Here is a 16,683-nt window from a genome sequence, read left to right on the forward strand (position 1 = left end):
GTCTGACCCATCAGATGACACCCCCCAATACCCAAGTCTCCTTTAGTTAGGTTGGAGCTTCCTAACCATGTCCCATGGTGGCACGGAGGTACCTCCTCCTGGGGGGAGGTGTGGCCTCACTGTGGCTGGAAGAGAGCAGCCTGGCAGCCCAGCTGCCCCTCTAAAGACCTCAGGTCCGAGGGCCTCAGGACAGCCTCTGGCTTCCGACTCTGGCCAATCAGATGCTCTGGTTTAAAGTGGGACCTCCCTCTGGGAGAATGGAGAATGAAAGAAATGCAACCAACACAATTTGCTCAAGTGACATATTTCAATATAATCTCTAAAACTCTATGAATTGAACAGATAAAATACCTCTGGGCTATTTTGTTACAAAATATTTGCCATTTGGATTAGTTGCTGGGTGCAGCCACCCTGCCTTTCCCTAGAGAGGTTTCTCTCCAGCGGGGTGAAGGGGCGTATGCAGGGAGGAGGGGTGCAGCAAGAAGGTATGTACAGCAGAGCACAGGGACAGATGGACGATGGTTACCAGGGAAGCCTATTGACACAAAGAGACATTCTGGCAGGCTGTGGGGAAACAGGTGCAGTGGGGGGGGGGGTCAAGGATCTCAGGGGTCAAGGGCCCAGGGCTGATCAATATGTGTGCCTTCGGAGGCAAGCAGACTTTCAGCTCAGGCTGCCAAGGCAGGGTCTTGCTCCAGGTCTGGGGTGGGACTTGCCCGAAACCATGTGGGAAAAGGAGTTGTATTTCCCATTCCTGATTCTGGAGTTGGGGCCCCATGGGTAAAATTGAGAAAGGGGCTCAGATCCCCTAATATAAGGCCTAGAGAGTTGATAAAGTGGGTCCGCCCTGGGGTAAGGGGGCACATATGCGGGACGCTGGGTCTGGGGTCCCAGTCACCCCTCCACTGCGCCCGCTACCTTGGGAGCCAGGGGAGCCCAAGCGCATCTCCAGCTGGGCTCTACTGGGAGGACTGGAGGCCCTGACTTGGCTGCTCCCATGAGAGGAGCAGAGGGGGCTTACCCCAGGTCTTTGGGGATGAGGCTCTGGGGACAGGGACAGCGGTGGATCCCAGCTTTAGTCTGTTGGCTGATCAGGGGAGGGCTGTTATAGGCAATGGGAACTCTTGCTTCCCCAACAGTGAGGGAAGCCCAGCTGCACCCCGCCTTGGGCCAGCAGGGATTAAAAGCTCCCCATTGCTCGGGCTTGGTTCCATGTGCTGCTGACCCCAGGCTGGCCTGCCTCCTAAGCCAGGCCTCCCAGTGCTGCCGCCACAGTGACGGGGGGAAGCCTCTATCTGGAGAAGGGGCCCTGAGATGCCTGAGCATCAGGGTCCTCAAAGACAGGCTCCAGGCACATGCCAGCCCTGAGGCTGCTCCTGACCTGGAAGGTCAAGGCTGCGGCAGAGGCGGGGGAGGGGCCAGAGTTGGCGCGTCCATCAACAGGGAGGCGGGAGCTGTCAATGAGCGGGTGACAAGGGGGCCTGATGGCTGAGACTGTGTCCCTTCCCAGCAGCTCCTGGCTCTCATGGTTCTCACCCCATGAACACGCTTAGCCACCTCACAGCCCCGCTTCCTCCCTGCGCCCCACTGTATTTACCCCTCCCTTCCAGCACGGCTTATCATCTGAGGTTCACCCACTCCCTCCTGAGTCCCCCACTCCTGCTGCCTAGGCCTGCACTTTTGAAGGGGGATCCCTGCCTTGGCCAAGGGCACCAGAGGGGACTGAATACTTGTGTCCCATCAGTCAGCCACTCTGTTCCGAAACTGTGGACTGGAGCCACCTGTTATAGGCAAGACCCAGGAGAGGGGCCAGGACAACAAAGATGGGGGACATCAGCTGGGCAGCCACTGTGGGAGGAGGCGGCAAATTGGTCACAAGTTATGGAAACCAGGCTGACAAAGACACAGCCAGAAATAAACTCACTGGGTGACATCATACTGACGTCTGGGTGACCACACACACACACACACACACACACACACACACACACACAAACTAGGTCATCTGGAGCCTCCGAGAGTGGGGGAGGGCTCTGTGCCTCCTGGCTGGCTCAGGGCACTCCCTTTAGTGCATGGGGTAGGTGTCAGGGAGAAGCAGATTCACTTTAGACCTGCCCAATATTCACTCCATCCCTTGGCGTGCTTTGATAACGAGCTCCAAGTGGGACGGATCTTAACGAAGGACAGCAATGAGCTCTTGGCACAGGACTGGAGAGTCCAGCCTGGTTTGGGACAGAATTTCCCGAAAGAGCTGGGACTGGGGAAGGCCGTGCTGCCGCCCCAGCCCTTTGGGGCCGGGCTGCCTGGGCTCCATGGGGCCTCATACAGGCTGACTTGGGAGGTCAGCGAGCCCAGCTTGGCTCTCCTTTGCAATTCAGAAGGCGTAGGGGTGTTTTAGCCACTCCCACTGGAGGCAGGTCTGGCATCTTCTGGGGGGAGGCCGGGGGTCTGGGATTTAAAGGCTGAAGGGCTGGTTTGGGATGGCAGCAGGGGGCATGCGAGCACCTCTGGACCACCTGCTCCTCTCACTGCCCCCCCCCCCACCCCATGTGTGCGAAACTCTCCTGGAGGCCACGGAAGTCATTCAAGAGGGAGCCCAGATGTGGGTCCAAATTCTACTTCTGTTGGCTCATTTTGTCCCTGGGCAAATCACTGCACCTTCTCCCTGGTTTTGCTTCCACATTGGGAGAACTTGCATGTATTTAAGTCCACGCCGTGTGCACTTTGCATTCTGGATCATATCTGGGGCTAGAAACCCAAGAAACCCTTTTAAAAGTTGCATTTTATGGATAGAGGACCTCACGACTCCATGGCTCTGCTGACTTGATCTTAAGAGAGCTGAAAGTGGTCCCCTTTCCCTCTTCACCTTTCTCAAAACTTTCCTGAAGTCTGAGCAGCCCTGGGCGGGCAGGAGAAGGCCCTGGAAGGAGGGGGAGGGTGTGACCAAACTCCTGAGAGTGCTGGGCTTCGGGGTGCAGCAGAGAAAGCCTCCCAGCCCCTTGAACCTCCCCACCTGGCCTGGGGCCCGGGGCCCAACACACTCAGGGCTCAGAAGCTGGTTAGGCCTTCAGCTCCTGCTTTCTTCATTCCATGGTCCAAGCGGCCAGAGGGATGGCAGTAGGAAGAAGGGGCCTGGACGTGCCTGGCTGTGTGGGGCCCCAGGACAGTGAGGTGGTGTCTTCAGATTAGGGGGAAGGGGTGCTCAACGGAGTGCGGGGAGCATGGCTGGGTGAGGCAAACCCAGGTGCCAGGGACTGGGATTCTCTTTCCAAAATGATGGTGATTGGTGACCAGGAGTGCATCGTGCCAGGGCGTGGGGAGCAGCAAGCGAAGGGGGTGTGGGGGCTGCTGGGTGCAGCTGAGGGACCCCCGATGGCTAGCCCTCCCAGGACAACAGCGGGGGACAGGGCGGTCAGAGTCTACACCAGGCTCCTGGAGCCGCTAGAGTAGCGGCGCCGGTGCAGCAGAGAGCCGGGTGGGCAGTACTGGTGGGGGTGGTTGTAGGGGGGTGGGGGCGGGGGCAGCGGAGGCTGGTGGATGACCTTGACAGGGGACCCTGGGCCACCCAGGGGTGTGGAGCCACAGGAGTCGGAGGAGGACGAGGCGTAGCAGGAGAGGGCCTGGCTCAGCAGGGGCTCCATGCGGGCCAAGCAGGGCTTGTCCAGGACAATGACCTTGACAATTTGCTGGCACTGCACCAGGGTCCCGGGGGGTGTGGGTGGCAGCGGCGGCAGTGGCGGGGGCTGCTCCCTCAAGGGGCTAGGCTGCGGGTCTGGTGGTGGCGCCGGCGCTCCCCTCTCGGCCCCCAGCCCGGGGTTGTGCTGAGACGTTTGAAGCCTGTTGTGAATTGACACCTAGTTTAGAAACAGCCAGAGAAGCATGAAATGTTACAAGACTAATTCCCAGCTGCTGGGACTGGCTACCCTGAGCCTCCCTCCCCACCTTTCTTGTCTCCTGTGCCCCTCGGATGCTCCCCGCCCTCACCTTGACCCACTCGCCATATCTCCATCCACCTGGAGGAAACTTGACTGAACAGAAGTGCTGACCTGGGTGGGGACAGGAGAGCCTGTCTCCTCCCCTGTGAGATGGGCACCTGGACCAGCGGCCCCTAGGGTTCTGCAGAACTCTGCAGTCACATTTCACAGGTCAACCTCTCTCTGCCTCCCTCTGTCCTGCCTCTGAGCTTGGAAAACAGGGGTAATGGTCTTTGGCCTCTCCCTGCCTCCCAGAGCTGTGTTGAGGGACAGTCATCTTTGAGTCTTTCAAGCCCCCTCCTCCCACCCACTTTGTTAAAGGAGAAGTTTCACTGGCTCCGTCGAATTACAAAGGCGCCCAAACCCAGAGTGCCAGGGTACCCCCCATGGGTGATCTGGACCTATGCTGTCCTGATCCCCAAGGCCAAAACCATGCATTTGAAAGCAGCTCAGACAGCCAAGGCCAGAGTGTGCGTCCTGGTTAAGTGTGTCCCGCTGCAGGAGAGGGTACCCAGAAAGAACTCTCATCTCCACCCCCTCTCTCAGTCCCTGGAAGTCACTGTGAACCAGCCTGACCTCCTCTTGCTAGCGAAGGGAAGTTGAGGAAATGGGAGGAAGGGAGCTAGAGCCTTCTGGGAGGCGGGTTTAATTCCACACCCTCCAGCTCCCTAGCCTGTAGGTGCGACACGCCACAATCCCCTTCTGACACCGGGCCTTCTGGACTGGCTGAGACCTTCACTCTGAGGATGCATCCTACTGCCCTTGGGCACCGTCGCCCAGGAAGGGCTGCTCAGAGCACAGAGGGTGAAATCGAGGCTGTAGCGGAGTGGCCTTGATCGCCAGGCTTAGACCAAGATGGCTCAGCTCAAAACTCTCAGAGACCTGAACCGGCAGATCCTATTATGGGCAGAAGGTGCAATCTCTAGGACCCTTTCCTGGGCCTGTGTGCTCCCCATGGGCTGCTTCCCTTTTCACAGTTCCCCAAGCCCTGCCCATTCAATATCCACAAGCCCTGCACTGCTGGGCACATTGCAGGCTTTGCTCTTCACTCTCAACCTCCAACCTCGGCAGCATTTTCCAGGCCTGAAATTCCTCCCAGTGAAATGAAGGAGCGCCTGAATCCCTCAGCCCTCTTCCAGGACACAGGACAGCCACAGGGCATTGCTGGGGCCCACCTTCCTTCTGTGGGGCCCTCTGAGGTCCTCATTCTGGCAGAAGGCCTCTGCCCACGGCTGCCGGAAGGCACCAGCTCCTTTCCCTACCTGCATGTACTCTGAGTTACTCCCCAGCAGAAAAGTGGCCTGAACAGTGGGCGCAGGCTTTCTGCTCTCCTGCTCCCCCAGACTTTATAGCCAAAGTCTGGCTGCCCTGCTCCAGACCCGCTGAGCCTTCCTTCTCCTCTCTGCCAGCTGCCAGGACCCTCCCCACCCCCGCAGCCCACAGCTCCTGGCTCATCCTCGCCTCCTCTTCACTTCTCACTTCCCGATCCCCTTAACTGTCCGCACCTCCCTCATCTCCGCCCCAGAGTGGGGCCCTTATCTTTAATGGTAAGTGAGAAGCAGGAAGAGACAGCAAAACATTCATTTCGACCCCCTTCTCACCTCCCTGCTGATGACGGGGAGAGAAAAGAGAGAGAGAGGGGGGAGATGGAACATGAATAGCAGGTCAGAACAGCTCAGAGAAGATGGAGAAGCGCCTGCCAGAGGAGCTCGGCCGGGCAATGACGAGAGAGGGCAGAGGGTGAGAGAGCTTGGGGCCCAGCTGGGAGGCCGGGAGCAGCGAGGCTGCCCTCTGTGCAGGGGGGCAGGGCTGGCGGGGCCCTGGGGCCGGCTGGGCGGGGGGCAGCCTTGCAGATAGCCACATGGCCCTCTGGTGGCGTGGGTGGGGGGAGAGCGGGCCATCACATCGCTCGTCCTCCCTGGGCAGGTCAGGCTAAGGCGCGGGCAGAGCCGGTAGAACAAACCGGAAGGCTGGTCACTGTGTGTGCTTATCTGCAAGGCTAGAGAATGGGCAGCCGCAGGAGGATGGGGAGAAGAGGGGGCAGGGGATGGAATACCCACCCTGGGGGCTTGTCAGCTGCTGGGGCGGGAAGCTCCTCCGTGCAAGGTGCCTCCTCCAGACACAGATGTGTGAGGGGTGGGGGGCCGTGGGGGAAAGAGGGAGGAAACGGGGCTCCCCTGGGGCACCCTGGGGGGCAGGCTCCTCCCTCAGACCTCTAAGTGGGAGCTCCTCCAGCTTGGGGTGGGGCTGGGAAAGGAGGCATCTGTATGAGAAGCCAGTAGTCCCTGGAGGCCTGGCCGAGCAGTGAGGGGGTCTCACTGGGGTGTGAGGGGAGCAGTGGGGGAGGGTTGGGCCCCAGCAAAGTTTGTAAGGGCCACTGAATGCCTCCTACGTGACACTTGGGGGCCCGGCAAGGACTAGCTTCTGCAGCTACGTGGCTTGAGGATGAGCAACCCCCTCCCACATGAACAGTCTTCAGGTTTACCTGCTCCCCAACCCCCAGGGAAATCCCCAAGATGACTCAACCCTGCTCTGCCTCATCGGCTCCTTCACACACCCCTACACCACAGCCAGCTTTCCAAATGGACCAGCCGGTCCAGGGAAGAGCTCCACCCTCTCAGCTGCCCCCTCTTTCAGTTCTCCAACTGCCCCAAGAGGCGGCTGAGGGCAGGATCCAGGTTGAAGTGGTCACGGGGCTGGACTGAAGGGGTGAGTCTCTGGAGGGGCCTAGGCTCCCTCCTATGGAGGACAGAGGAGCTGAGGAAAAGGGAACAGTGGCTTCCCTGATAGAGGGAGTACTAGGGGATCAGTGAGCAGTCTGCTGGGGGAGTGGGTGGGGGGCCGGGGGGTGGGGGGAGGCAGCATGGGCATCATCTGCAGGTGATGGGAGCTCAGCCTCGGAGGGCACTCAGCTAGGGCAGAAAGGGCTGTGGTTTTATTAGGTGCTGGAACAATGGCATTACCCATGCTAGCAGTAACTTTTAATTGTATCTCTTGAAATTGGTAAAATGGTGAGTCGGGCTGGGGAGGCATTGATTAATACCTGAGAAGAGAAACAACAGAGACAGTGAGAAGAAGGACAAGGAGGGGTGCACGGAACCACTCACCTGGGCAACCAGGCCTCCACTTACCTCCACCGTGCTCTCCACCGGCTTCTCCCCCAGGACAGCTTCCCTTTTGGCTTTGAATGCAAAGAGCACAGGGCTCACTCTCCAACCAGCCCGATACACATCCCTGCCTCTCCCTCCTGGCCCTCCTCCTAGCCACCCCCACCTCCAGCCCCAATACCAATCATCCTTGCAGTTAGACGGCGTGGCCAGAAGACTCTGGGTACCATGCCACTCCTGACAGAGGTGCAGCCCCAGGGTCGGGGAGCTAGAAGTCGGAGCCCAGTTCTGCCACTTAGTAGCTATGTGACCTCGGGAGTCCAGACTGGAAGATCTCTGACGGTTTTTAAGTGAGCCTTACTGAGTCTCATTTGGCCACTGTCAAAGCCCCCCTCCCCACCCTCCCACCGATATGGACTGTGGAAGCCGGTTTTGAGGTGGCATTGGTTCTTGGCTCTCAGAGACACAGAGACTCCGCTGTGTGTGTGTGAGGGGGGGGCTGTGTTAACCTAACTCTTTCAACCACAGGCCCCTTGAGGGAGGGGCCATGTCCCTTTGTGTTCCTGCCCCTGCTACTTAGCTGAGTGGCAGGGAGTCAATGAGCCAGGACCTGTACAGCACTTACCACAGGGCCTGGCATGCGGAGCTTAGCTGATGATGGCTGCGTGTCTGCTGCTGGGGCATTCTGACTGGGCTGGCACAGCCCTGGGGACCCTGCAGATCTCTAGGGACAGCACGGTGGCTTTTTCTGGCTCCATCGCTCCTGGCTCCCACCCCCACCCCCGGCGGGCCTCCCAGAGCCCCTCTGCTGCAGCCCCTGTGATTTCTGCACCGCATGCACGTGTGTGTGCGTGCGTGTGTGCTCACGCATGAGCGAGCTCCCTTGCTGTGCCCATCACCCTGCTTTCCATAGCACAGAGGGAGCTCTGCTGTTATGTGGAACCGAGGAGAGCCCACTGGGGAGGTGACTGGCGGACCAGGCCATGGAGACAAGCATCCTGGTCTGAGAGGGGGTGCAGCTTCCAAAAGAGGCATGGGATGCAGAGTGGGGTGGGATGTCAAGTGCTTAATCACAGCTGAGGTTTGGCTCTGGAGTTTAAACAGCTGTGCAAACAAGCAGCGACTTGTAAACGCTGACCTTACAGGCACGAAGGGGCCAGCTGAAAAGTCAGGCAGGGTGGAGAATTATGACTGCATGATGGCAGGCCAAACCCATATACAGAAGACGACATCAGAGCAAGAATCCCCACGCAGCTAAAATGACCCCAGGTCTCATGTGGGAAATGAATCGCATCTCCTGGCTGAGTGACCAGGGCTGTGATGATGTCTGTCCCTGTATCACGGTGTCACAGCTGTAGGTGAGGGTTGGGGACCAGCCTGAAACCCACCGGAGCATCTCAGCTCAAGCTGGTGTCTTGCTGGAACCCTGGTCTTCTAGTGCTTAGCAGGAGGTATCCAGCAGGCACCCAATAAATGTTGGTTAAATGTAAGAACAAATGGCTGATTAATTAATTAGTGAGCAGTCCTGATGGTGTGCTGGGGGTCTGTTGGGATGGGGGTTAATTCTCATGCCATCTCTCCCTCTAGTTTTTATTGGGACTGCAGAGTGGGGGGTGGAGGTAACTCTTCCCCTGCCCATGTGGGTGGGGGTAAAGGCGAGGGGCAAGAGGTAGAAAGTAGGAAGATGTCCGTGGGGGAAAGGAAGCAGGTCTAGAAAATGTGGCCATAGGTGATAAAAAAAAATCTGAGGCTGGCTTGATGTGTCTGGAGTGAATAAGTCCATTTGAAGAAACCATTTGGGAAATTAGGCTTGAAGGTTTATCTGGGTTTTGGGGCCAGCTGACTCTGGCCTGGGATAGGAAGCACTCGTGGCTCCTTAGGGAAAGGACTGGACCAGGAGATCATGATTTCCAGACCCTCCTGGCCACCCCCCTTAGCTGGCTCATGCTGCTTCTCTTTACTACACCCGTTACCCACTCCGGTGAACCAGAGTCCCCAGAGACCTGGGGGTGGGGTGGGGGAAGTGAGTTGGAGATTCCCCCACTGGGGCCACGGTGTCTTGGCCTGACTCCTCAAGGGAGAACAGTGACATTTCACAGGAACCCAGTGCCTCAGGGCAGCATGTAAACTGACGCGTTCCTCTCACTCCTTCCTTCTCACTCACACTGCTAAGGCCCATGAGATTATGCCTGGAGCTCCTAGCAGAAAGAAATGGCCATGGGAACGAGTACTTCCCTCACCCCAATCCTCCAGGAACCCAAGGCTGGGGGGCAGAGGGTGGCCCCCGCGTGGGCCCAGGGCCATCGCAGGCCTGGGGCCTGGGACTCCAGATCGGAACCAGGGCTCACCTGTAGGCGATCCGTGCTTGGACTGTGGGTCCACCTGCGCCCCGCTGGACTTGAAGGAGAGCGTCTTTGCTCCCTGATGCTTCTCCAGCTCCCCTGCGGGACGGAGAGACCCGTGAACAGAGAGGAACCCAGCTTCAAGCACAGTGAGGTAGAAGAGGAATGAGGAGAGACCAGGAAGGGGGGGCTCCCCAACATGCTACAAAGTGTGGCCTGAGTCTGGCACCCCACTCCATGGCTAGAGCCTAAGTTGCTTCATCTCTCTGTGGGGATGATATGAGCTGCCTCAATGTCAGAGGCAGAGGAGAGTGCGGCGGGCTGCTTTGGTCTGAATCCTGGTTCCAGGACTTTCTAGCTGTGTGGCTTTGGACAATTCACTTAACCTCTCCACACCTTACCGGAGGGGACAGCGGTGCCCACTTCAAAGTGCTGTAAAGAGGATTACGTGAGGAAATACATCAAAGCCCTTTAGAACGAGGCTTGGCTTATGGCAAGTGCTCAATAAATATTAGCTTTTGTTACAGCAAGGACAAATTATTGGACCAGTGGACCTCGGTGATGGTTGATGACAGCCAGCCTGGCCACCTTACGCCCAGCAGGACAGACCTTCCTCAGGGTTTCCAGAGCTCTCCCAGGAAGGAGATTCCCCGCCCAAGGGTGTCAGTGTGGCGCAGCCCGCATGGCCAGGGGGCATCTGTCTTGACCCCTCTAACTAGACAGTACACCTGTTCCTTCTTGTTCTCTCGGCGGTGTTAGAGAAGCGCCAGTTCCCATCCTCAGAGGTTTGACGATTATTAAATCACTCCTTCAGTGTCTCTTTTCCAGGGGACATAACTCAAGTTCCTTTGATTAAAGCCACTCCCCTGGGTCCCATTTTCTGTCTCTCGAGTTGTCTATAAGCCAGGGACACTGGACTGCAAACCTCCACACCAGAACAGTTTGTCCTGACTGCCTGAATCACACCACCAGCCAAGACTTAATACTTCTCCTGAAAAGAGGGTCGTCCCTTCCCAGGAGAGGGGCTACCTTGGATTTGGAGAAATGAGCATCTTAATTACAAACACAGAGTCTGAGGAGCTTGGTGCAAATCTCGCTTTGTCACTGACTGTGTGAACTTGGACAACTTCCTCAGCTCTGTTAGACTCACTTTCCTTATTTGTAAAGTGAGGACAGCCCTACCTGCCTCCCAGAAAATTGTGGGAAGGATTAAATAATATGATAAGTTCGGCATTCAGCCCTGTGCCGGGCATGTAATGAATGGCAGCTGTTACTGTTTTCATTTTCTTTTCTACTTCCTTCCCTCCTTGCCTCCCTGACCAGCGCTTCATCTTTTCTCAGCTGTTGTGTCCCTTTCTCTCCATCTGAAAAGTAAGAGCCAGACGTGAGCCTCTCTCCCTGCTTACCTACCCTCTACACAGCAGGAGCCAATATTCACTCTTGTTTTACTGCCTCTGCCCATGTTTGCTACCGTGTGCTTTGGAAGGGAAGCCACTCCCGGGCTGATGGGGGAAAGGGGTCTCTTCCAGCAAGCATGGTGCCCGCCGATTGGCTGTGCCTCCCCAGGGCTGTGCAGAGCCCTGTAGCATTTTGACAGAGACAGAAGTGACATTTCAGGGTGTGTCCTTGAGAATGTTCGAGACCAACAGCCAAGGTGGCGTCTCAGAACACCCAGTCCAGCCGTTGAGGAGTCTGTCTGTTATCCCGCTGAGCTCGCGTCTGCCCACAGAGTGCAGACAGGGAATGCACAGCCCCTCCACCCAGGCGGTTACCGAATTGTACAGTCTGGTCTAGTGGGTTTTTGTTTCAACAGGATCTAGTGGTTTCCTGACGATATTATACATGGAACGTCTTCTGTCATTCTCAGAGGAGAAAGTACACGAGCCTCAGAATCAGACTCAAATGCAAGTGCCAGGTCCTTTGCTTCTAATATGCACACCCTTAAACACAGCCCTCAGTTACCTCGAGTCTTGTCTGTAAACTGGCGACAAGCACCTACCTTGCAGCCTCACTGTGAGCACTGTAGGCAAACTGCCTGGCACGTAGTAGTGCTCCAAAACGCTGATTAAAAAGCACTTCCCTTTTTAATTGGTCATATTGGTCCCCTGCTCCCCAAACTCCCACTGCCTTTCCTATCGCCTAATGGGTTGATATTCATTTAGAACCACTTTCCAGCTGAGTGACCATCTAAGGCAGACCTGAAGTCAGCCTGTACCTCTGTTTCAGTTTCTGATTCCATTCTTATTTAACCTCCCATTAAAGGCGATCTCTGCTTAAGCAGCAAAAGGTTGCAAGTGGGCACATCTTGCAGGCCCCCGCTGCTCTTTCCCGAAAACCACAGAGTACCTGGCAAACCACCGGGACCCACAAAGTCCCCACGTAGTTTCTAAAATGCCTGGGTTGGAATTTTCGAGAACCAAGGCATTTCTTAGAGGCACCAAAAGACAAATCCTCGGTGAGGGATAGTCAGAACACCGGGCTGGGCTCTTCAAAAAGACCATCTCGTGAAAAAACAAAGTCAGGGGACTATTCTAGATTAAAAGAGATTAAGGAAAATGAAACAACCAGACGTAATGCGCGGCGACTGGACCCTGGGGGAGGGGCAGTACAAGGCAGTTCTGTGGGAAGCGAAGCACCTGGGCCCAGGCCTTTTGGGCTTACATTTAGGCAGAGTCCCCTGTTCCCAGCCCCCACCCCCCCAGAGCCCCACAAGAGTGTGTGCGCCTCGCTGTAACTGTGATGGTGCAGAGGGGCCAGGGTGGCCTCGGGATGGCAGGAGGGTCCTGCGCTCACCGCACACTCGCTCCCCAGTGGGGCGAGGAGGCGGACTTGGGCCGCAAGCGGCCTGTGTTCCCCGCTGACCTCAAGCCCCCCTGGCCACCGCGTCCTTACACTCTATCCGGATCTGCTCCAGCTCCGTCACCTCCGCGATGGACTCCTTCAAGTCTTCCACAAACTTCTGCATCTCGTCCGAGCCCAGGGCACAGAAGTGCAGCACCTGCTTCTTCTCAGAGCCCGAAAGCGGGGTCACCAGAGTGATGCCATGGGAGTAATCTGGAAAGAAGACCCCAGGTCCCCGTGGGCCCCCATGGGCCCCGGTGAGCAGCAGCCAATGAGGCGGAGCAGGCCCAGCGAGTGGGCGGGACCTTCGGGGCGCTGGCCCCTCCCCCTCCCTCCGGCCTCCAGCTTCTCCCCGGGGGCGGAGCCCTGCCCGAGGGAGACTCACATTCGTTCTCAAAGAGGTGGAAGTCCATGCCCAGCAGGCCCACGGACTTGCAGAAAGTGTACGTGGAGGAGCTCTTCTTCTTCGGGCACAGTTTGAGAATCTGTTCCAGAGAGGGAGAGAGACATGCGCTGACCATGTACACAGGGGCCCATGAACACGCAGGGACGCTGGTGAACACACACGAAAAGAAACACAAACACACTTGCACGTTTATATACTTGGGACACATTCATACACATACACACACCGACAGACACGCGTACATACACATACACACATATAACACACGTATATAAATACACCTTATCAAAATATGGGGTTCCTTGTACTGCATCAAAAGCCTCAGTGGTGTTCCTGCTGCATTTAGAAGAAGCCAGTGCACACTTTTATTTATTTATTTATTTATTTATTTATTTCCGAGAGAGAGAGCCAGCATGAGCAGGGGAGGGTCAGAGAGAGAGAGGGAGACACAGAATCTGAAACAGGCTCCAGGCTCTGAGCTAGCTTTCAGCACAGAGCCCGACGCGGGGCTCGAACCCACACACCGTGAGATCATGACCTGAGACGAAGTCGGACGCTTAACCAACTGAGCCACATAGGCGCCCTGCCAGTGCACACTTTCGCCTGTCCCCATCTGGTCCCTGCCTCACTCTGGCTTCATGCTCAAGCTCTGCTGGCATCCTTTCCGTGGCCTGAATAGGGCCAGCTCAGTCCTGCTGCAGGCCCTTTGCACACGCTATGCCCATTCTGCACCTCTCCCTGCAGCTCTCTGCAAGGCTGGATTGCTCTCATTACTTAGATCTGAACTCAGATGCTGCCTCCTTAGAGATCCCCTCCCTGAGCAGCCCACCGACCAAACAGAAACAAACCAAACCACACCGGCCCTCACCCCAGCCCTTCCTTCCTCCCTATCCGGTCACTGGGTTTCATCCACTTCACACCACCTTCTTCCCAATTTGATACTATCTGGTTTATTTGTTTTCTTAATTATTCCCTATCTCCCTCCTCAGCTAAAATGGAAATTTAGCCAGTTGCTCAGTACACAAATACTTCTTCAGCACCTTCTCTGAGCTGGGCCCTGGAGGCTCAGGAGCGCAGGAGCCACGGAGAGCCGTGCCCCCAGGGTGCCTAACAGCTGCAGAGGAAAACCAGTCAGGGTGTAAACCAATGGATCGATCCATAAAGCAGAAGCAGCAGAAGAAAACCAAAGTGAAGGAATAAATAAGGTAATTCCAGAACCTGGAAGAGTTTTGAAGAAAATGCAATAGGGAAGGAATAGGTTACTGGGCAGGCCACCTTTCGAGGTGCACAGGGAGGGCCTCTGGGAGGAGGTGATGCTTGAATTGAGACCTGAATGAAGAGAAGGAAGTGGCTGAGCAAAGTCTGGAGGTGGTGGGGGGTGGCAAGAACAAAGGTCTGAGATGGAAGGAGCCTGGCCCCTGGGACCCAGCTCTGGAGGCCAGGGTACCAGTGCCGCCTAGCGACGGAGTGGAGGCTGGGGAGGTGAGGTCAGAGATCTGGGACGCCTCCAGGAGGGGGTTGCAGACTTCCTTTACCTGGCATGGGAAACACGGCAGATATGAGGCCCGATTTGTTCTGGAAGGATCACTCTGCTGCTCTGTGGAAGGTGGAGCTTAGGGGTGGATCGTGAGATGTGGGATAATTTTAGAGATAGTGCCAACGTGACTCATGGATAGAGAGGATGTGGGGGACGAGGTCGAGGGAAAGACAGAGGCTCAATCGTGTTCACCGCTGTTTCCCAGCACATACAAAAATGCCTGGTACGTGGTTGACACTCATTAAATATTGCGGGATGGATACCAATCCCAAAGGACAAAGAACGAGTCCCCTACAGATACGCATGCACACATGCACACACACAAACACATACATACACGCACACATCCCCTGGGCCCCTGGCAGCAAGGGCCCCACTCAGGCCCACTGTCCCCCACTGGCTGTGGGACGTGAAGTACATCCCTGTCCGGTCCCCATCCCAGCTTTCCTGTAATGTGGGAGAGGCTCACGATCTGCAACCTAGTTCATTTCTGCCATGACTGTGGACCCATACGCAAATCACTTGACCCCTCTGAGCTTCATAACTTACAAAGTAGCCTTAGGTGCTTGAGCAATCTCACCCCCCACGATGGGGAAGGGAAAGTGCCACCGAACGTGGAAGAGAGTAAATCAGCCTGTAACTGTGGCCAGGCCCCCCCCCCCCACCCCAGGTCAGGGCTAAGGCTGAGCCAGGCAGCAGGTGGCCCCGGGCGCATGCACTCACCACCAGCAGGTCGTTGAAGAGGAACACCTCTCTCTGATGTGCAGCCTGCTTCTGCAGCTTGTTGACATCTGTCACCTCAAAGAGCCGGCTGCAGCAGACCAGGCGGCGGTGGGGCACCGACAGCACCTTGGGTGGAGACAGGCGTTTGTTTAGGGAGGAGCCCAGGAGCTCATGGCATTCCCCACCCCATAGAGCCCAGTTTCAAGGAAAGTAGATGGAGGCCATCGTTTCTACTGCAAGGCTTGAACTTGACCCTAAACGTCCTCTCTCCTCACCAGGGCTCTTCCCTCCTCATGCTTCTTGGGGAGCAAGGATTGGGGAGAAGAGTTCATCACGCTAGAGTAATGAGATGAAGGCATGGGGAACGCAAATTGAAAAGAGCTTCCAGACTGGTCAAATCTGGTTGTTTGTCAACCCTTTTCCCTCCAGGACCTTCTTTTTTTTTTATGTTTTATTTATTTTTGAGAGAGAGAGAGAGAGAGTGTGTGTGTGTGTGTGTGTGTGTGTGTGTGTGTGTGAGCAAGGGAGAGTCAGAGAGAGAAGGAGACACAGAATCCGAAACAGGCTCCAGGCTCTGAGCTGTCAGCACAGAGCCCGACACGGGGCTTGAACTCGCGAACCATGTGATCATGACCTGAGCCGAAGTCAGACACTTAACCGACTGAGCCACCCAGACGCTCCCCTCCAGGACCTTCTTGAGGGCATGCCCAGGACCAGGCTGCAGCCTGCAAGGTGCCCTCTGTCCCTTTCTCTAACACACACTGAAAGGCAAGTGCACAAGAAGGAGGGCACTGCAGGGGCACCTCAAATCTCCTGTGTGTTGAACAATCTGCTGCAGATGCTGAGGTCTCAGCAAGAAAGGCTCTGGGCAGAAAAGGGCCATCTCTGCACAGAGGAGCCCAGTGTAGAGCTCAGACGACATCCTCAGACTGCTCCTTAGGTCAGCAATTTAGAGAGGAGAAACTGGAGACAAATACCAAAACCCACTCTACATGCTTTATGTTTATGGCACAAAGAGTCTCTGCTGACGTAGGAGTAGTAGACTACAGAGAATCATTGCCAACGTGGACCATATTGCCTGTGATACAGGTCACAACTAAGGGGCACCCCAGTGGTTTGAGACACCACAGTCCAGAGCCTCCTTCAGCCTCTTTCCTGTCTTCTATTCAGTAGGACCCTCGAGGAAAGCCCAGTATCCATCCCACCCTAAGTCTCCCCATCTGGCCATCCGGACGTTTCAACCTTAGACCACTGGGCAGCCTTCCGACATCTCAGCTCAGTGTCTCTGCTGCCGTCGCTGATAGCACTGAGGAGTGAGGCAAGGGAAGAGAGAGGGTGCGGTGCATGGCACAGAGTAGGAACTCAATTACTATGAAGTGAGCAAATAATGGGAAAGTGTTCCTGAAAGGGAAGGAGGAGATTGGGAAGAGGTGTCAGCTGGTCTTGAGACAAAAGCAGGTGCGAGACTGGGGTGGGGGGGGGGGCCGGCAGCCACAGGAGAGGAAGCGCCCCCCACAGGGTGAGTGCTGTTGTGCGGTGGACACTTACAGTCTTCATGCCCACAATGGACTTCTCCACCTTGGTGACATACGTGACGTGGTCCTCATTGGACTTGAGCTCCTTCTGCTGTATCCTTTCATAGATGCCCACCACCAGCTCCCTGGGGATGTCAGCGCCATCATCCACACCTACCGACGTGGTGAGGGAAGGGGAGGTGAGAGAGGTGGAGGAGGGAGGTGTCAGAGGCCTGGAG

General features: G+C 56.4%; 1 protein-coding gene across 1 annotated transcript in view; it reads right to left on the bottom strand.

Moving 5' to 3' along the window:
* Window positions 1–293: 293 nt before the first annotated feature.
* IQSEC3 (IQ motif and Sec7 domain ArfGEF 3) overlaps window positions 294–16,683 on the bottom strand; it is a 111,940-nt gene continuing 95,550 nt past the window's right edge. The window contains exons 9-15 of the mRNA XM_039236286.1: window positions 16,479–16,618; window positions 14,931–15,056; window positions 12,650–12,749; window positions 12,316–12,477; window positions 9,430–9,522; window positions 7,106–7,155; window positions 294–3,854 (exon numbers count right to left, since the gene is read on the bottom strand). Of these exons, the coding sequence (XP_039092217.1) occupies window positions 3,420–3,854; window positions 7,106–7,155; window positions 9,430–9,522; window positions 12,316–12,477; window positions 12,650–12,749; window positions 14,931–15,056; window positions 16,479–16,618 (1,106 nt within the window). The 3' untranslated portion in view covers window positions 294–3,419. The remainder of the gene's footprint in view (window positions 3,855–7,105; window positions 7,156–9,429; window positions 9,523–12,315; window positions 12,478–12,649; window positions 12,750–14,930; window positions 15,057–16,478; window positions 16,619–16,683) is intronic.

The sequence above is a fragment of the Hyaena hyaena genome, unplaced genomic scaffold (genome assembly GCF_003009895.1).
Source record: "Hyaena hyaena isolate Hyena2069 unplaced genomic scaffold, ASM300989v1 scaffold_108, whole genome shotgun sequence".
Lineage (NCBI taxonomy): Eukaryota > Metazoa > Chordata > Mammalia > Carnivora > Hyaenidae > Hyaena > Hyaena hyaena.